The 20,968-nt window shown below is 43.5% G+C and overlaps 1 protein-coding gene across 1 annotated transcript in view; it reads right to left on the bottom strand.

The window, feature by feature from the left end:
• Positions 1-20,968, bottom strand: part of NTN4 (netrin 4) — a 100,036-nt gene that overhangs the window by 19,415 nt on the left and 59,653 nt on the right. Inside the window, exons 4-5 of the mRNA XM_043545814.1 lie at positions 15,730-15,856; positions 11,147-11,335 (exon numbers count right to left, since the gene is read on the bottom strand). Coding sequence (XP_043401749.1) covers positions 11,147-11,335; positions 15,730-15,856 — 316 coding nt within the window. The remainder of the gene's footprint in view (positions 1-11,146; positions 11,336-15,729; positions 15,857-20,968) is intronic.

Raw genomic sequence — 20,968 nt, 5'->3', positions numbered from 1 at the left:
GCTACACCATCTCCTATGCTGGAGCCCAGCCTATGGGGTGTGACTGGGGGAAAGAGGATGCGGCTTTACTGTCCCATCATTCTGATGATCCCTGACTGCTTGTTGGCATACCAAGGTCAGTTGGGGGTGTGTGATTTTTATGGTATTTTTATACTGGCAAAAACCCTAATGTACATGCATTTATACTGGCAAAAAGGTACTTTTGCTGGCACAGCTCATGTTTGGGAAACTGGTATAAGCTACGCTAGCTAAAGCCATCCTTTGCCAGAAAAGGGTGTGTCTACACTATGAGGGTTTCCCAGGACAGCTAGACTGGCCAACTTTTCTAGTGTAGGCTAAATCCCAGAATGTTCTCTTGGACAGGAGCAGATGGTGCAATTTAGAGTAGTTTTGAAGCTGCTCTATGTAGCACTAAGAGCCTAATCAGCTTCCAGCTGGTTTCAGTATTGGGGGGAAGCACAAAGGCTGATGCTGAGTTAATGTGGATAGTTTGCATGTAGTTCTGAAAATACAGTAACTGTGTGTAATGTATATGTGATTAGAGCCTAGGATAGGCACATACTGTGAAACGCCATAAAGAAATAAAGTGCACCCCACAACGGTACAGAATAAATGCAACAGACATTCATAGTAAATAGGCCCAATGGCCTGTGATGGGATGTTAGAATGGCCTGTGATGGGATGGTAGATGGGGTGGGATCTGAGTTACTACAGAGAATTCTTTCCTGGGTATCTGGCTGGTGAGTCTTGCCCATATGCTCAGGGTTCAGCTGATCGCCATATTTGGGGTCAGGAAGGAATTTTCCTCCAGGGCAGACTGGAAGAGGCCCTGGGGGTTTTTCGACTTCCTCTGTAGCATGGGGCACGGGTCACTTGCTGGAGGATTCTCTGCACCTTGAAGTCTTTAAACCATGATCTGAGGACTTTAATAGCTCAGACATAGGTGAGAGGTTTATTGCAGGAGTGGGTGGATGAGATTCTGTGGCCTGCGTTGTGCAGAGGTGTTGGATCATATTAAAGAAGTTCTGTATTAAAATCACAAATGAGTTTGATTCCCCATAGTTTAAATTCCAGGGTATTACTAATTAAGAGGTCTCTTGGTTTTTGGTACTGTTTCTCTCCCTCTGTGTGTGAAACTTGCAAGCTGCTAATTGTGTTAGTACATTCTAAGACAGAGTCTGTTCTCAAAGCAATTCACAGAGAGAGAGAGACTCAAAGCAATACTCTAACAACAGAAACAGCACCCAGAGACTCCCCGCCCTTTGGTTGTATTAACAATTGTGATTAAAATAGAGATAGAGGATGTATGTGGATGGATGCTTGGTGTGGATAATAACTGAATGATCAGGGAGGTGCCAGCCTAAGAATCCAGTGTCCATCGGCTGAAGAAGGCGTCAAGTGGAAATAACCAGAGGACCCCCGGAGGGCAGACTGGAATCCACCCAACAGCCTCAAGAATGGGAGAACCAAAGAACAAGATAACATCTAGCAACACGGAGCCGTCAGGAATGTGCTATCTGCTGATTGATTCAGCAACAGCATGATGAAGCAATTCCCATAGACTGGCATAGGAAGAAATTCCTATAAAAATAGACTCTAAAAAGTGAGAACTTTGGGGTCTGATTCTGCAAACCAACTTCCAGGAGCATCAGATGAGCAACTGACAAGGCCCTGCTCCCTCCTCATGTCCAGGCCACCTGGCCAGTGGCTTGGCATGAGCAACTCTAAGGCTGGTACTATGATAACAACCTTGCAGAACCTCTGTGTGTGTGTGTTTGTATGAATGAATGTGTGAATAAATATGAGATTGAATGGAATGTTATAGCTATAACTAACTGCTTACTATGATTCTTTCTGTATTCACAATAAATGTGGTATTTTGCCTTTTTCCCTTTAATAAGATCCTGCTGGTTTTTATTTTATTGGTAAAACATTTTGGTGGAGAATTGCAAAAGGGGGAATATTGGTAAAAAAACCTCAGTTATTGTAAATATTGGTGTGGACACTGCCAGCTCTATTGAGCTAGGCATTTCTATTAGATTAAACCAGACCTGCTGGCCTCCGAGAAGGTAGCAGGGAGAAATATTTTAATCAGACCTGCTGGCCTCCAGGAAGGTAGCAGGGGACCTGCTGGCCTCCGAGAAGGTAGCAGGGAGAAATAGGTTAACCGGACCTGCTGGCCTCCAGGAAGGTAGCAGGGGACCTGCTGGCCTCCGAGAAGGTAGAGAGAAGAACAGGTTAACCGGACCTGCTGGCCTCCGAGAAGGTAGCAGGGAGAAATAGGTTAACTGGAGCTGCTGGCCTCCGGGAAGGTAGCAGGGGACCTGCTGGCCTCCGGGAAGGTAGCAGGGGACCTGCTGGCCTCCGGGAAGGTAGCAGGGGAAAAACGCATAGATTAAGCTATGATTTCAGAATCTAGGCTGTGTCACTTGCTAAGTAATACCAGGAGTGACAAAGAGATTGAAATATCCATGTTAAGATGTTTAAAAGAAAACAGGGTAAGCCAGTACCAGAGGGAGGAATGGAGTCAGAAGGAACTCCAACCTCACTTTTGTTAAAGAAATTATACCTTTTAAACAAATCCTTCAAAAATTTGGGCACAGTCCTTGAACTAAACAAGCCCTAGCTGATGTCTGCACTATTTCGGACCTGGAGGATAGATTGGCTCAGTATATCCTCATATACAAACCTTCTAGTGCTGCCAAAAGAGATGCAGCAGCAATTTGGTTGTTGTGGGAGGCATGTAAGGATTCTTCCCTCTGCTTGTCTTCATGAAAAGAGGAAAAGGCACAAATGGAAAAGGGAGCCACAATAAGTTGGGTTTTCTTTTTTTAGATTGCTATGTGTTTTGGAAGCAGAAGTTTAAAAAGTGACCAAAACTCTGGTGAAAGTTGATTGTGTCCATTTTAAGATAGTCTCTGAGCTGCTGATGGCTTTAAATCCAAAAGCAGGAAGCGTCTGTGAAAATGCAAATTACCTAAATGATAAAGGAAGGAAAGAACTAGCAGCACAAAGGAGCTGCAGATAAAGGACACACCCGGTCAGCAAACAAATTGTCTAAATAAAAGGCATGGGATAACAAGATAATTTTAATAAATTTAATGATAATAAGTATCCCTGTAACAACGTATAGTGTGTATGATTTTTGGAAAAACCCTTTAGGGTCGTATGGTAATGATGCTTCTCAGCTATTACCTGTAAATAAAACTTAAAGCTTAACACAGCAGGAAAAACATTATAAACTTGGTCTGCTGTATAAGAAGGAAAACTCAGGGATTTAATGACTAAACAGTGGGATAATTTCCCCATAACCCTTAAAAGATAAAAGCCATTGAAACCTGGCCTGCCTATAGAGCAAAAACAGGAAAATGTGGGGGCAATTCCTATGTTTTGCCTGCAATCAGCAAGGGTATTTGTAAAAGAAATATTTTAAGCAATAATCTGCCATCCCAAAAGGGGTAGAAACACGTTCTTTTTGTCTTTCAGAAAAATCAGGAAAAGCTGATGCCAGCTGAAAAGCAACCCAATACCATGAATCTACTGTCACAACAGAAATTGTGTTTTGTGTTCTATGTTTTGTCTTGTGTTTTATCTTGTTGCTAGCACTGTTGTGTGTTTAAAAAAAAAAATACTGAAGACCTGCAGGAACTTAAAAATAAATTAAGCTTTCTGTCCCAGCTACAGGACAGCCTGATACAAAAACAAGTACATGCCAATGTAGACTTGGTCCAAATTGGTCTGGGTAACCTAAAAGGCCGATGAAATCTTTAGTAATGGCTTAATACTACCACATGGCTTATCCATAAGAAAAAAAATATTAGAAATAGGAAACTACACAGCCATAGCTATGGGATGCACTGAAATGCAGATACTTGCACTAGCTATTTTGGAACACAAAATGTTCTGGGTCATATTGGGAAATATTAAGGGTTTGATGAATTTGTTAAAACAAAGAAAGAGATAATTGTTTGACACTTATCAATATGAATGGATGCGATATGTTTCCAGTATTGTAAACCAGACTTGTTAATGGGAGAAATTGTTGTCAAAATTGCACACCAACAGTCCCTGGAGGCAAAGGTATTGAAGGTTAACCCACTCCCCATATTACACATGGGATCCTTCTGGCTACCCTGGACCTTGAGCCAGTGGGCTGGGGAGGGAGGGAAGCTATTGGACACTAGAGGTTGTACCGAATGGACTCCTCAAAAGTGGGTGTGCCTCACCTTGCCTGTTGCCCCAGAACCTTGTAGTAAAGATACATCACTAGGATCATGTATGTGGCATGAATTGGAATCACAAACTCAAATTGCCTCACAGTACTTTCTCTTGAATAGGCTACATAGAAAGTGACACTGACGATTATAGATCTTAGTGTCAAAGGGGAGATTATGTTGGATCATATTAAAGAAGTTCTGTATTAAAATCACAAATGAGTTTGATTCCCCATAGTTTAAATTCCAGGGTATTACTAATTAAGAGGTCTCTTGGTTTTTGGTACTGTTTCTCTCCCTCTGTGTGTGAAACTTGCAAGCTGCTAATTGTGTTAGTACATTCTAAGACAGAGTCTGTTCTCAAAGCAATTCACAGAGAGAGAGAGACTCAAAGCAATACTCTAACAACAGAAACAGCACCCAGAGACTCCCCGCCCTTTTGTTGTATTAACAATTGTGATTAAAATAGAGATAGAGGATGTATGTGGATGGATGCTTGGTGTGGATAATAACTGAATGATCAGGGAGGTGCCAGCCTAAGAATCCAGTGTCCATCGGCTGAAGAAGGCGTCAAGTGGAAATAACCAGAGGACCCCCGGAGGGCAGACTGGAATCCACCCAACAGCCTCAAGAATGGGAGAACCAAAGAACAAGATAACATCTAGCAGCACGGAGCCATCAGGAATGTGCTATCTGCTGATTGATTCAGCAACAGCATGATAAAGCAATTCCCATAGACTGGCATAGGAAGAAATTCCTATAAAAATAGACTCTAAAAAGTGAGAACTTTGGGGTCTGATTCTGCAAACCAACTTCCAGGAGCATCAGATGAGCAACTGACAAGGCCCTGCTCCCTCCTTATGTCCAGGCCACCTGGCCAGTGGCTTGGCATGAGCAACTCTAAGGCTGGTAACTATGATAACAACCTTGCAGAACCTGTGTGTATGTGCTTGTATGAATGAATGTGTGAATAAATATGAGATTGAATGGAATGTTATAGCTATAACTAACTGCTTACTATGATTCTTTCTGTATTCACAATAAATGTGGTATTTTGCCTTTTTCCCTTTAATAAGATCCTGCTGGTTTTTATTTTATTGGTAAAACAAAGGGTCGGACTAGATGATCATGATGGTCCCTTCTGACCTTGGTATCTATGAGTCTATGAGACACTTCACATTACAGAGACAAACAAACAGCTAAATATCCAGACAAAACAAGGACATCATGAAAAGAGGAAGGTAAATGTCCCAGTATGTGTAGGGTTGGGACACAGCAGGAAATTAATTCTAAAGCACTGATGACTTGGAGCTTGGCACTTACAGCTATTACTGTCTGTGGCCTGATGATCTGCTCCTCTTAGAGCTGCTTCTGGACTCTGTTTTCTCCAACCAACTATCCTATCCCTAAATACAGGGTCTGTTGGAGAACCCCCTGAAGCAGCTGGGGAAAACAATAAAGAAGCAGAGGCCACTGGAGCATGGAGCAGTGAGAATCTGTGGACATGGGTAGATTGGATGCTGCTTCCTGGAGAATATATTTATAACCTTAGAGAGATGGTTCAGGGGAATTCCTATCACACGGGTAAAATGTGGCTTTCACATTGCGGGGACTGTACCATGCACAATGCAAGGGACCATAGAATCATGGAAGTAAGAGAGGGGAAAAGGCTGTTAGGTCATCTGACCTGGCCCCCTCAACAAGACTGTCAGTCTGTGCTCCAGGGCTAGCTATGGCGAAATACACCAGGAGACGGAGCATTCTCTTCCTCATATTCAAATGTAGTGGCATTGAGATAGCAACACACAGTGTAATACATAAGAATACTTTGAGCTCAGCATCTACAAAGTGAAAATATTAATCAGCTGCCTGTCTTTGCTTGGGAGGTGCTGTATGGGAATAGGATTGTGTGGGGAAACATCCAGGCTGAAATCCTGCCCCTGTTGAAGTCAATGCGAGTTTTGCCATTGACTTCAATGAGGATCAGGAGTTCCTCCTTAGCTCTGTGTTATGAATGAAGGTTTTGTTTTTTGGAGCTGCCAGTGACCTTTGGAAACACCAAATATTTACCCTAAAAGCCCTGTAGTGCAAAAGCAAAAAGAAACTCAGCAATTATGAAACTTGATTTCTTGTCCCTGGTTACACTGTAGCTGGGACTTCAAAATCCATGAGGGATATAAAATAAAACTGGAGGTAGGGGAAGGGAAAGGGAGTTACCTTCAGTCAGATTGCTATGTTAAATGGTAGAATGCCTTGTTTTATCTGGTACACACCTTCTCCTGAGCAAATATTATACATTACTAACCTAAAAGTATCTTTAAAGATTATGGCCTAACAACTCCTTTATTTACTTTGACCTTGGTGCCGTTTTAATTTTCATTGCTACTCTGTGGTTGAGCAATAATGTTGATTTGAGCTAAGTACAGCATTCTACAGTCTTCTCTATAAGAATAAAAGGTTATCAGACATGTCCCTTGTTACTACAAACCATGCACAACACAAGACTTTGAAACGTTTCATGCACAGACTTTAATCAGAATTATGTAGGTTCATCTAACCATGTTCATTCATTTGCTGTTCACTGGAGCTAACCAAAATACCACTAACCCTGTATGAGGAAGACTCTTGAAAACTTTTGGGGCACTGAAATATTCCATATAGGAAATACCAGTCTCACCTGAAACATTACACTCTCTGTGTCCCCCATCCCCCAGTACTGCACTGTGAGCTCCCCACAGATGAAGATGGCTGCTTGTAAGGCTCTGATGGGTGTGAAGACAGGAATGGAGGGCGTAAAAGGAGTTGCTGAGACAGGATTGGAAATTTTCCAAAGAAATATTTTTTTGTCAGAAAACACTGATTCATCGAAACCAAAACTATTTGCAAGAAAGGGTCAGTTTTGACAAACTTCCTGCTTCAATTAAAAAAAAAGTTTAAAAATTATCAAAAAGGCCCCATTTCTATTTTTTTTTTTAAAAAAGTTTCATTTTTTTATTTGAAATGATTTTGTTTTAAAATTGTAGTTTATTCTAAAAAAGTTTAAAAAGTTAAAACTAAAACAAAATGCTTCAAAATTATTGAAATACAATGTTCCAATTGATCCACTCCAAATGTATCTATTTAGTTAGTTAGTTAGTTATCTGGATTATCAGTGAGTGAAAAGTTCTGAGATTTTGATTTTCGTACCATTCCGGAAGAGAGAAAAAAATCTGAAATCTCAAACTCTAACAGGATGGGGAAACTAATTTCCTGCCCAGCTCTAGCTGCGTGGCCTGTTCTGGAATGGAAAGTAAACTGGCCAAGAGGAGGAGGTCAAAAAGGAAAGCACTAAGGGGAATCTGGAGTTGTGGGGGTGTCCAGAAGAGCATTTATAGGAGATTTCAAGTCTTTGCCTCCCCCAAATAAAGTCACCTTTGCCCTATTAATTTGAGTTTGTTGTAATATCCTGTGTGAAGTGTAACATTCTAAAGTTATATAAATCTTCATGAAATCAGCTTAATTCTGTCAAAATTATTTTATTGAGTTGAACAAATACTCAATGTTCTGTAACTAAGGGCCTGTCTACACAGGAAAATTAATCCAAATTAACTAAGGCTATGGCTACACTAGAGAGCTTGCAGTGGCACAGCTGCATCGATGCAGCTGTGCCACTCTACACTCTCCAGTGGAGCTGCTGTAAGTCAATAGGAGAGAGCTCTCCTGTCGATTTAATTAATCCATCCTCAATGAGCGGCGGTAGCTATGTTGGCAGGAGAAGCTCTCCCACCAACATAGTGCTGTCTACACTGGCATTTAGGTTGGTGTAATTTATGCCGCAGAGGAGGGTGGCTTATTCACACCTCTGAGCGACATAAATTAGGGCTTGTCTACACTGGCAACTAACAGCGCTGCAATTTTCTCGCTCAGCGTGTGAAAAAATATGCCCCTGAATGCAGCAAGTTGCAGGGCTGTAAAGTGCCAGTGTAGACAGTGACCAGGAGCTACACCCCTCATTGAGGTGGGTTTTTTAGAGCGCTGGGAGAGCTCTCTCACAGCGCTGCGCTGTGACCACACAAGGCACGTTAAAGCACTGCTGTGGCAGCATTTTAGCATTGCCAGTGTAGATTAGCCCTTATACTGACATAAGTGGTAGTGTAGACATAGCCAATTGAAGTGGATTAGTTAAACTGCATTAAACCCCTGAGTGAACGCCGTCATTCAGAAGTAAAGTGACCTTAATTCAGTTTATCTTAATTCACTTCCAAAGCGAATAAACGAAACTGCACTCAGGACACACAGGGATTTAATGTGGTTTAACTAATCCACTTCAAATTCACACCTTTAGTTAATTTGGATTAATTTTCCTGAATCTCCATGTAGACAAGCCCTAATATGTTCTCAAATAATAACAGTAGCAAAGTAGACACTATTAATGCAAAAGGTAAATTATTAAGACTTTGTCTTACTGTAATAATTGCTGTCTTATGGGTTATTTTAAACATACATTATCTTTGGGATTTAAATACCACAGAGTTCCTAAACATAGAGGGTTCTTTAAATGGATTTTCTAGCAACATTTTTTAAGAGACAATGTTAGGGGACAAAATCCTAGCCTTGATGTCAGGCATATAACATTTTGCACTTTTTAAAAATGAAATGCATGAAAAAAGTAGAACGTTAGGGGTCAGTGATGAAGGAAACTGACGTGACTGTGCAGCAGGGCTTATGTCCACCATTGTGTCAGTAAAAATATCCATTAATCATATCATCTGCATAAGTCTGCCTCCTGCCAAGATTGCTAAGCTTTTTAGCCAGGATCTTAGCAGTCTCTTAGGATTTAATGTCAGCGGTGATACTTACAGATAATTAATTCTGTGACATGATGGTTGATTGTTAGTTTGATTTTTTCTATACACACTGGAATTTTTCCATTTGAATCATGATCTCCATTTTGGAGTGGAACTTTCCAGTAATTACACTGATACTTATTTTTGCAAGCAGGTTTTCTCTGTGCTAGACCCCAGTCAGTAATGGCCCTTCCCAAACTAGGTAAGGTTTGCATTGGAACTATTAGACCTGGGAGGACTGAATGATACTCTCTTTGTAAAATATTTCAGTTCAGTTCCTAGATGTGTCAAGCAAAGGGCACTACCGGTGTACAGATACAACCCACTCCTTCCATCTGCAAGGTGGATTTTGCTGCTTCTCCAGTGCTCCCAAGGCCACATTCAACTCCCATTGAAGGCAATGTAAAAACTTAGATTGGCTTCAATGGCCTTGTCTTCGTGAGGAAAAAAGGTGTGGTAACAAACATGAGGTAAAATCCTAATGATGACATGGCAGGTGTACCTCTAACACATGATATCAGGCCAACATAAACCCTAGGTTCCCCCAAAGCGTTTAGTGTGATCTGCTGTCATCTGAAAATTGCCTTTTCTCCTCTCATGGATTTTACCTCGTGATAGTTGCCATGTGTCAGTTAATATGAGGTAAGAATGCACCTTTTTTCCTAGTGAAGATGGGAGTTGGAAAAGACCCTTAGAAGGTGAGCAGCTGAATCCAGGGTTCTAACCCGTACTTTCTGAATGGGAGTACAAAACAAAAACACCCTTGTATATGACCTGGCAATAATTATTGAAGAAAAATATCTGATATTACAGATGAAGAGACTAGAGACTGCAAAGTAGGTAATGGAAGTAGGCAAAGGGATACTGGGAAAATATTTGAAGTAAAAGTATTTAAGAAATGTGTTGTCTATATATTATAACATGAAAATATTATTTACCTGTGTAATGAAGGATTGAGGTCACATACATTTTCATAAACTGTATTCTAAGAGGAATCAGGTTGGTAAACTATACAAGGTGTATTATCTGGGCTAGACACACATCTCTCCAGTTAGTGAAATGAAACACCCAGAGGAGAATAGATCCCTCTGCCAGCTGGCTGGGGCAGCAGAAAGCCACAGTGGAACAAGTAAGTGTCCAGTGAGATGAAAAGGTTAGTTGCCACACAACTCCAAGTGAAGCCAATGGGAGCCACATGCCATATTCAACCACAGAATGCAACTCTACAGTTTCAAAGGATACTGCCAATTTCTCTTTTCTGAGAAGGGATTCTTGCAGTGCTTTCTGAAGAAGATGGATACAATTTTCCCTTAAACAACACTAACAGTACAGGAGCCAGATTCTGTCTGCCACATATGAAGTGACAGCACCAGATTATGCTCTCTTATGCCAGTGTAAATCTCGTGAAATCAGTGGAGTTTGTAGCTGTGTAGCTGAGAGCATTACTTGGCTCACTACATTTGTCTCTCATTGTAATCCATTGAATGTGGTTTGTGGATTTGAAGTTCTCTACAAGTCACAAATCCTCAGAATGTTCCTGGGTGATTTTTGCATTTGGATCTCCCTGTGGACTATATAACTCAGGAGTCCCACCAGAGTCAAACTTGCTGGAATAATGTTAACTCACACGGAAATTTCCCCCTTCAGATCCACCTGCTTCTGAGAGTCAGATGAATTAGGGTTGTTGGTTTTTGCTAATTCCATCCACTTTTGATCAAACCATCCATTTCAGGGCTTCTGCCAACACTAATAAAGAAGATGTGCCGATATGGAGATCTGTTCTCCAAAAACAGCAGGAGAATGCTCAGGAATCCTCATTTAAGTGAAGAGGCAGCTGTCAGCCCATCCAGTGTATAAATAATACTAAATTACGGAGAGCCAGAGTGCTGATTTGTTAACAGCATCTGCTGACCCCTAGTCTGGCAAACTCTACTGGTTTTTGTAAATAGCATTAAACAAACCCAAAGATGAAGAAATAAATATACTGTTAAGAACTTATAGCCCTCTGCTAAAGCATCACAAATGAAAAATGGGAGGATCTTGTCTTCTAGTATTTAACCCTCAAGTTTCAGTTGGTATTTTATCAGTTAATTGACAGTGACTTACATTTGCAGGCATCTGGGGCAGAGAAAGGCCTTCTGAGATCTCGGTAGAAGCCTGGCTTGCAACGTTGGCAATGCTGCCCTTCAGTGTTGTGTTGACAATTATCACAGACTCCGCCACTGCGATTCCCTGAGGCCAGCCATGCATCCATGTCAAAATGACACATGTCAGCATGCCCATTACATTTACATGCTGGGATCAAGCCAAAGGAAACAAAAAGATTCATTAAAAAGAGGAAAGATTGTGGTGTGTATAAAAGGTTAATGCAAATGCTGAAAAATGAACATACAGTACAGCAGTAGCAGAAACAACAAAGAAAATCAAATGTACATACAGGCCAGCAGATGTCTTTAAAAAAAGTACCCAGTTATACCAGCACTTGCATTTCCAGCGTAACTAATTGTTCACGGAATCTTGCAAGTGAGACCCATGCCCTGCTGGGGGGCCATAGGCGAGTTATGTTGGTTTGAGTCTAATGAATTAGGGATTCATATTTTAATAAAATCTAAGTCCTTCAACATCTTGTCAATATTGTTTATTTTCTTCATTTTCTTAGGTACACTTCTTTAAATTTACAGAATTAACACCTATTCTTATTTAACCGGATTATGTTCAGGCTCGGTAGATATGGTTTTGAGTAACATGCAGAATGCTCATGGAAGAAAATAATATGGATTCTGATGTATGCTGAAGGTCCTTGCAAATAAAAAATAAAGCACTCAAAACCAAATGTTAGAACAATGGGCCTCATTTATAAAAACTTCATAAATTCAAATATATAAAGAACTTTCACATTATCACAAAACATGGAAACCAAGTAATCCCCTCCTTTGACAGGGTTACTGGCCTAGTGGATGGGGGGAAGCAGTTGATGTGATATATCTTGATTTTAGTAAGGCTTTTGACATAGTCCCAGACGACATTCTCATAAGCAAACTAGGAAAATGAGGTCTAGACCAGGGGTGGGCAAACTCCGGCCCCTCAGCCCTTTTAATCTGGCCCCCCGGGAGCGAGGTCAGGAGCTGGCCCTGCTCTGGTGCTCCTGCCAGGGAGTGGGGTCAGGGGCTTGCCCCGCTCTGCCTGCCCGACGCTCCCGCGTGTTCAGGTGGGACCTATGTGAGGGAATGCATGTTACTGCAGCTGCACAACCCAAACGCGCTACCAGAGCCTGGAAGGTGCAAGCCCATGTGTCTGCTACTTGTGGGCTTAGGTGACTCTGCTGTTTTAATAGTGTTAATTTTCCATTGTTGAAGATAAACCAAAGAGTAGTTGGCCAGGGAGTGCAGGCTGCATTGTTCACGTTAATCAAAGAGGGATTGGAAAGGAGGTAAGTTTGGTTTAATTATTGTAATACTTTATGACAGTATATTTATAATAGTAAGTAAGGTTTAATGTTTATTTCCACTAAAATGCATCTTTATTAAATAAAGTTTATTTGAATATCTCTGAATTGTTAATTTCCTGAGCATTCATGGCCCGCCATACAATTTCTATACCCAGAGGTGGCCCTCAGGCCAAAATGTTTTCCCACCCCTGGTCTAGATGAAATTACTATCATGTCAGTGCACAACTGTTTGAAAGACTGTACTCAAAGAGTAGTTATCAATGTTCTGATGTCAAACTGGGAGGGTATATCTAGTTGGATCCCACAGATGTCTTGGGTCGAGTACTATTCAATATTTTCATAATGTCTTGGATACAGGAGTGAAAGTAGGCCAGTAGGGGCTGGGAGTACCGGTAAGAAGTGGCTGCCCGTACGGGCCTGTACGCTGCCAATGTTAAAGTGCTACCGCAGCAGCGCTTTAACATCGCTGCCACACAACCCCGGGCGGCAGCCCTGCTGGTAGGGACCCGGAGGGTAAAAGGGGCGGTTGCCCCGGGGCCTGGCAATTTAAAAGGGCCCAGGGCTCCCAGCTGCCGCTGCTACCGTGGCAGTGGCTGGAGCCCCGGGCCCTTTTAAATCACTGCCGGAACCCTGGGCGGTGTGGGCCAGGCAGCGCAGATGGGCTGGCTGGGGGAGGCTGACCACCCCAGCCCCGCCCATTCCGCCCGAGGCCCCACCCCTTCCAAGGGCCCGGAGCCAGGCCCCTACTGGTAAGTCCTCTGTGCTACTTTCACCCCTGCTTGGATCATGGAGTAGAGAGTATGCTTATAAAATTTGCACATGACACCAAGATATGTGTGCGTGGGGGGGGTTGCAAGCACTTTGGAAGACAGGACTAAAATTCAAAACAAGCTACACAAACTGGAGAACTGGTCTGAAATCAACAAGATGAAGTTTAATACAGACAAGTGCAAAGTATTACATTTAGGAAGGAAAAATGAAATATACAACTACAAAATGAGGAATAGCTGGCTAGGTGGTAATACTGCTGAAAAGAATCTGAGGGTTAGAGTGGATCACAACTTGAATGTGAGTCAGCAATGTGATTCAGTTACACAAAAGGTCAATACCATTCTGGCATGTATTAACGGGGGTGTTGCATGTAAAACACAGGAGTCTTGCTGTACTAGGCGCTGGTGAGGCCTCAGCTGGAGTATTGTGTCCAGTTCTGAGTGCCACACTTTAGGAAAGATGAGGACAAATTGGAGAGAGTCCCGGGAGAGGAACAACAATTATAAAAGATTTAGAAAGCCTGACCTATGAAAAAAGATTTTAAAAACTGGGTAACATTAGTCTTGAGAAAAAAAGATGGATGGGGGTACATGATAACAATCTTCAAATCTATTAAGGGCTGTTGTAAAGAGAATGGTGATCAATTGTTCTCTGTGTGCACTGAAGGTAGGACAAGAAGTAATAGGCTTAATCTTCAGCAAGGAAGATTTAGGTTAGATGTAAGGAAAAACGTTCTGATTATACAGGTAGTTAAGCTCTGGAATTGGCTTCCAAGGGAGGTTGTGGAATCCCCATCACTGGAGGTTTTTAAGAACATGTTGGACAAACACCTGTCAGGGATGGTCTTGGTATACTTGGTCCTGCCTCAGCACAGAGGCTAGACTTGATGACTTCTGGAGCTCCCTTTCAGCCCTACATTTCTATAGTTTTATGATTTTCATTCACGAATTTGTTACTTCTAGAGAATGACACTTTCGTCAAATTCTTTAATTATTATTTTATTTTTTTCTTTCAATTTAGAACACTAAAAGGCAGCCCAAATGCAAGTATATACTATATAAAGCAACATCTTATTTTTAAGTCCAAAGAAAAAGAGAGTAGCATTGGCAAGGTGAATGGATATGTCCAAATTATCTGTGTCTCTGCACATATGCAGAGAGCAGATGTCCAGAGACATCCAGAAGCATGTGGTATCTACTGAGCATATTCAGTAGATTTCTTAAATCTTCATAGAAAGTCATCATTATGGTCAGGCAGGTCTTACAGAATCTCTGTCTGAGACATGAGCCAACCAGAGCTCAGCAGAAAATGTTATAAATACAAGAGCAACTGAGAGACTGAGAGGGAGGGAGGAAGAAGAACGTGATTCATGGGCAGAAGGTTTGGCTTTGAAACTTTGGACTGAAAAATGAACGACTGCAGTATAAAGCACAAGGGTTACACATAGACAGGGTCTGAGAAATCTGCCAATCATTGAATATTCCAAAATGAAACACAAATTGCAGTCAGCTCACCCTTCTATCCAGGAGCAGCTCTAAATACAAATAATACTACATCAACACACTGGCTAGTATTTCAGTCTACCCCAACGCCTTCAAAAGCCAGGCAAAACATGAAAGATGGCAAATCTGAGCTATTTCAGACCAGGGGCAGGAGGGCATTCCGAAGTCCTGAGGTCTTTCTGGAGAACACCCTGTGTATATAGCAACGACTAGAGTTGTGGATTTATGGAGTGGCACCACCTAAGACACTTCAGAGCTGATTCTTCTAGAGCTGCTGAGTGCCTACAGCTCATGTTCACTTCATTTGGAAACACGAGTACTTAGAAACTCTGAAACCCAGCCCTAAAAGTGACAAGTTAGGCACCCAGAACTTCATGCACACCAAATTAGTGGACACTTTAAAAAATGTTGGCCTTAATCTTTAACATTAGATATTAAATACCAACATTTAAAATCTCCTGGCAATACCTAAAATGGAAAAATAACACCTCCCCTGCCCCCAACAAAAGTACATCTTCATTAATTTATAGTGTATTATACAAACAGTTGTTAGTTGTGGCTGATTCTACTTTATACTGAAAAGCCAGACACTGAAAGCTGTGCCAACGCTTCATCTGTAGTTCTGTCTCTCATCCAGTGTCCAGTACAGTCTATTTAACGGCACTGTGCCTGCAATAGAAGCCCAGCATCTCAAGTAGTTGTGCTTCGATTCCACAAGAAAGCCAAGCAAATACCTAACATGTTCTTGGTAGAATTTACATGCTAGCAGCTTTGCAAACAGAGCAGTTACCAATGTTTAAACACGTGGTGGGTGCTGACGTCGGTTCTCTACTCACTAAGTTACTTCACAAACAGCTGTCTGTCGTCTGGCTATTGGGTCCTTTTTTGAAATATCAGAGAAAGGGGTGTGATAAGGAATTTCATTTATGCTGACAGTCTTGAGGCACTTTCATGAATCAGTTACTTACATCGGCATTCATTTGGGGCTCCAGTTTTGCCATTTGCAGCCTGCCAGGGCTGGTCATTGTAGAGTGGAGCACAGAGCTGACAGTGGTGGCCTGCTGTATTGTGCTTACACATGCACCTTCCATGGACCTAGTGAAGGAAAACAGAACCAGGATCATTCACAGCATAGACTGCAAGGTCTCTGGGAGCAGTGACTGTGTCTTTATATGTGTTTGTACAGCAGCTAGTCCAATGGAGTCCTGACTCTGGTTCTGGGCACCATTGCAATAGTTAAATAATAATGGATAAAAAAGAAAAAGGGCCTGCATAGTGTCTGCCTCACTAGTCTGAACCTAGTCATTGGGTAAATAGTCTGCACTTATGCTTTCAACCATATATACCAATATATAACATCCCAAACTCTTCTTGTGATTTTCAAAGCACTATTCGTTGAGGGGCTCTGGCTATGGAATGAACTTCCAGAGGAGATTAGGTGAAGCCAGAGTCTGACTGGCTTTTGAAAACACTCCAGAACTTTCCTCTTTGAAAAAAGTCTTTCCACCATACACACAGAGAGAGAGAGAGAGAGAGAGAGAGAGAAGAAGAGTTTTTATCCTGCAAAGGGAGAAGAACCAGAGATGCTGTGAAATACACTCAGGATGCTCTTGCTATTGATTTAATGTGGAAGGTGCACAGATACCATGGTGACGGGTGACAGTATAAAACCCTAAAACAGATAGATTATTACTATACAGAGTAGTTTTAGTAGCATACTTTCTGAGCTCCCACAGTTTATCATGTGCCATTATATGAAAGCCATACGTATGGGTACACACTCAGGGCCAGATCTGCAGCCCTTCACGCTGCTTTGCACTGCTCCAGTGGTGCATAACAGCTGGAAAGCCTAGTGCAAGGGGAACCCTCAGATGATGTAAAGCCAGTTCTCTACCAATCTCTCATCTAGTCACTAGCATAGGGAACAAGTTGGAGGTGTGACCAAGGGAAAGTGGGTGTGGCCAGAGTACCACTGTGGTGTGACTATTCTCAGGGTATGTCTACACTAGGAAATTAGGTTGATTTTATAGAAGTCGATTTTTAGAAATCAATTTTATACAGTTGATTGTGTATGTCCCCACTAAGCACATAAAGTCGGTGGAGTGTGTCCTCAGTACCGTGACTAGCATCAACTTACGGAGCGGTGCACTGTGGGTAGCTATCCCACAGTTCCCGCAGTCTCCGCTGCCCACTGGAATTCTGGGTTAAACTCCCAATGTCTGATGGGGCAAAAACATTGTCGCGGGTGGTTTAGGGTACATGTCGTCAGTCTCCTCTCCCTCCATCCCTCCGTGAAAGCAATGGCAGACAATTCTTTCGCGCCTTTTTTCCTGGGTTGCCCATGCAGATGCCATACCATGGCAAGCATGGAGCCCGCTCAGTTCACCGCTGCTGTTGTGAGCATTGTAAACACCTAGCGCATTATCCTGGAGTATGTGCAGAACCGGGCTAAGAGACGCCAGCACGAGGACGATTGTGATGAGGACATGGACACAGACATTCCAGAAAGCACGGGCTGTGGCAATTGGGACATCAAGGCGGCAGTGGGGCTGGTTGATCCAGTGGAACGCCGATTCTGGCCCCGGCAAAGAAGCACAGACTGGTGGGACCACATAGTGATGCAGGTATGGGATAATTCACAGTGGCTGCAAAACTATCTTGTGCGTAAGGCCACTTCCCTTGAACTTTGTGAGTTGCTTTCCCCTGCCCTGAAGTGCCAGAATACCAAGATAAGAGCAGCCCTGGCAGTTGAGAAGTGAGTGGCAATAGCCCTGTGGAAGCTTGGAACGCCTGACTGCTACCGGTCAGTCAGGAATCAATTTGGAGTGGACAAGTCTACTGTGGGGACTGCTGTGATCCAAGTAGCCAGTGCAATCACTGACGTTCTGCAATCAAGGGTAGTGACTCTGGGAAATGTGCAGGTCATAGTGGATGGCTTTGCTGCAATGGGGTTCCCTAACTGTGGTGGGGCGGTAGATGGAACACATATCCCTATCTTGGCACCGGACCACCCTGCCAACCAGTATGTAAACCGCAAGGGGTACTTCTCAATGGTGCTGCAAGCACTGGTGGATCACAAGGGACGTTTCACCAACATCAACGAGAGATGGCCGGGAAAGGTGCATGACGCGCGCATCTTTAAGAACTCCGGGCTGTTCGAGCAGTTGCAAGAAGGGACTTACTTCCCAGACCACAAAATTACCATTGGGGATGTTGAAATGACAATAGTTATCCTTGGAGACCCAACCTACCCCTTGTTCCCATGGCTCATGAAGCCGTACACAGGCAGCCTAGACAGTACTAAGGAGCAGTTCAACTAACGGCTGAGCAAGTGCAGAATGATGGTAGAATGTGCCTTTGGACATTTAAAAGCTCGCTGGCGCAGTTTGCTGACTAGGTTAGACCTCAGCGCAACCAACATTCCCATTGTTATTGCTGCTTGCTGTGTGCTCCATAATATCTGTGAGAGTAAGGGAGAGACATTTATGGCATGGTGGGAGGTTGAGGCAAATTGTCTGGCATCCAATTTTGAGCAGCCAGATACCAGGGCGATTAGAAGAGCACAGCTTGGCACGCTGTGCATCAGAGTGGCTTTGAAAACCAGTTTCATGACTGGCCAGGCTACGGTGTGACAGTTGTGTGTGTTTCTCCTTGCTGTAAACCCGCCCCCTTTGTTGATTTTAATCCCTGTAAGCCAGCCACCCTCCACCCTTCGATCACAGCTGGCAAAGGAAATAAAGTAACTATTGTTTTGAAACCATGCATTCTTTCTTTATTAATTAAAAAAAAAGTGAGATAACTGACAAGGTAGCCTGGGTGGGGAGGAGGGAAGGACAAGGCCACATTGCTTATTGTAGCCTCATTACAAATCAAAACTGTTTGAATGACAGCCTTCTGTTGCTTGGGCCATCCTCTGGAGTGGAGTGGCTGGGTGCCCAGAGCCTCCCCCGACACGTTCTTGGGTGTCTGGGTGAGGAGGATATGGAACTTGGGGAGGAGGCCAGGCAGTTATACAATGGATGCAGCAGGGGTCTGTGCTCTTGTTAGCTTTCCTGCAGCTCCAACAGATGCTTCATCATGTCCGTTTGCTCCCGCATTAGCCTCAGCATCGCCTCCTGCCTCTGCTCTTCACGCTCAGTTAATGCTTTCCTGTCCTCTGCCACTGAATGCCTCCATGCATTAAGCTGTGCCCTATCAGTGCGGGAGGACTGCATGAGCTCAGAAAACAAGTCATTGCGAGTGCGTTTTTTTCGCTTTCTAATCTGCGATAACCTCAGGGACGGAGATGATAGGGGGAGCATAGAAACATTTGCACCTGGGGGGAGATAAAAAGGGAGAGTAAAATTTAAGATGATACATTTCTGAGAACAAAAGGGAGACTCTTTCACAGTAAACCAAGCAATTCACAACAGACAGCACATGTGCTTTAGCTACAAGGTTGCATTTTGCCTTTTATATTGAGCGCCTGCCGGTATGGTGACACATCACAAACGGCTGGGCAACAGAATTTGGTTTCTAAGCAGCCATGGTAAGCCTTTTGGTATGTGGGGTTGGGTTCTTACGCCTTCATAACATGTGGGAATGGCAGCGCCATCCTTTCCCATAGCAAGCAATGCCGGTTGGGTTTCACATCATTTAAAAGGAGGAGCTGCGGTTTTCAGTTGGATGTGAGGCACACACCTCCCCCCACCTCACCGGGGGGCTATTCTCTGGGATGATCCCTTCACCCCTCCCCCCGGCTGTGTGGCTATTCTCCGGGATGATCCCTTTTAGCCAAGCACAAACAACCCAGCATGAACGGGGTTCTTTTACTGTTCCCTTACAAAAATTCCCCTATTTCAACCAGGTGACCATGAATGATATCACTCTCCTGAGGCTAACACAGAAAGATAAAGACCAAATGTTGCTTGAATGCAACCAAAACCCAGGACCATTCGCTGCCATGCTTTGTGCAGCAATGATTCCACACTACTTGCTACTGGCTTGGCGTGGTAAAGTGTCCTGCAGTGGAGGATGAAATAAGGCAGCCCTCCCCAGAAACCTTCTGCAAAGGCTTTCAGAGTACCTCCAGGAGAGCTTCGTGGAGATGTCCCTGGAGGATTCCCGCTCCATCCCCAGACACGTTAACAGACTTTTCCAGTAGCTGTACTGCCTGCGAATGCATCCCAATTCTTCAGGGCAAATCAAACATTAAACAGTATTGCTTTTAAACCCTGTAGTGTAGTTACAAATGTGCACTCACCAGAGGTGCCTTCTCCAGCTTCAGGGTCAGGGATCCTGCCTTCGGAGGGTATTGGCTCCAGGGTGATGAAACGGTCCTGGCTGCTGGGGAGAACGGATTCACCGCTTGCCTGCTGCGCATTCTCCTTCTCCTCCTCCTCCTCCTCCACAAAATCCTCTTCCCTGTTGGGTGAGACTCCCCCCTTGCAGGTGTCCACGGACAGTGGTGGGGTAGTGGTATGGTCCCCCCGTAGAATGCCATGCAGCTGATCATAGAAGCGGCATGTATGGGGCTCTGACCCAGAGCGAACATTTGCCTCCTTTGTCTTTTGGTAGGCTTGCCTCAGCTCCTTAACTTTCACGCGGCACTGCTGTGTGTCCCTGTTGTAGCCTCTCTCCACCATGCCCTATGCGATTTTGGCATACATATTAGCATTTCTTCTTTTTGATCGGAGTTTGGCCTGCACAGATTCTTCTCCCCATACAGCAATCAGATCCAGTGTCTCCCTTTCAGTCCATGCTGGAGCTCGTTTGCGATTCTGGGAGGATTGCATGGTCATCTGTGCTGCTGAGCTTGCCACGCTGACCAAACAGGAAATGAAATTCAAAAGTTCCCTGGGCTTTTCCTGTGTACCTGGCTAGTGCATCAGAGTTCAAAGTGCTGTCCAGAGTGCTCACATTGGAGCACTCTGGGATAGCTCCTGGAGGCCAATACCGCCAAATTGCATCTGCACTACCCCAAATTTGACCCAGCAAGGTCGATTTTAGAGCTACTCCCCTCGCCGGGGAGGAGTACAGAAGTCGATTTTAAGAGCCCTTCAGGTCGATGGAATGGGGTTGGTTGTGTAGATACATTCATTTTAAAATTCACCTAACGCGGCTGAATTCGACCTAACACTGTAGTGTAGACCAGGGCTCAGATACCAGCATGGCCCATTGATAGCTACTGCAGTCAGACACATGTTAAACAAGCCTTGAGCCTTATAA

The sequence above is a fragment of the Chelonia mydas genome, chromosome 1 (genome assembly GCF_015237465.2).
Source record: "Chelonia mydas isolate rCheMyd1 chromosome 1, rCheMyd1.pri.v2, whole genome shotgun sequence".
NCBI classification, from domain to species: domain Eukaryota; kingdom Metazoa; phylum Chordata; order Testudines; family Cheloniidae; genus Chelonia; species Chelonia mydas.
This window is presented reverse-complemented; position numbering and strand designations above follow the sequence as displayed.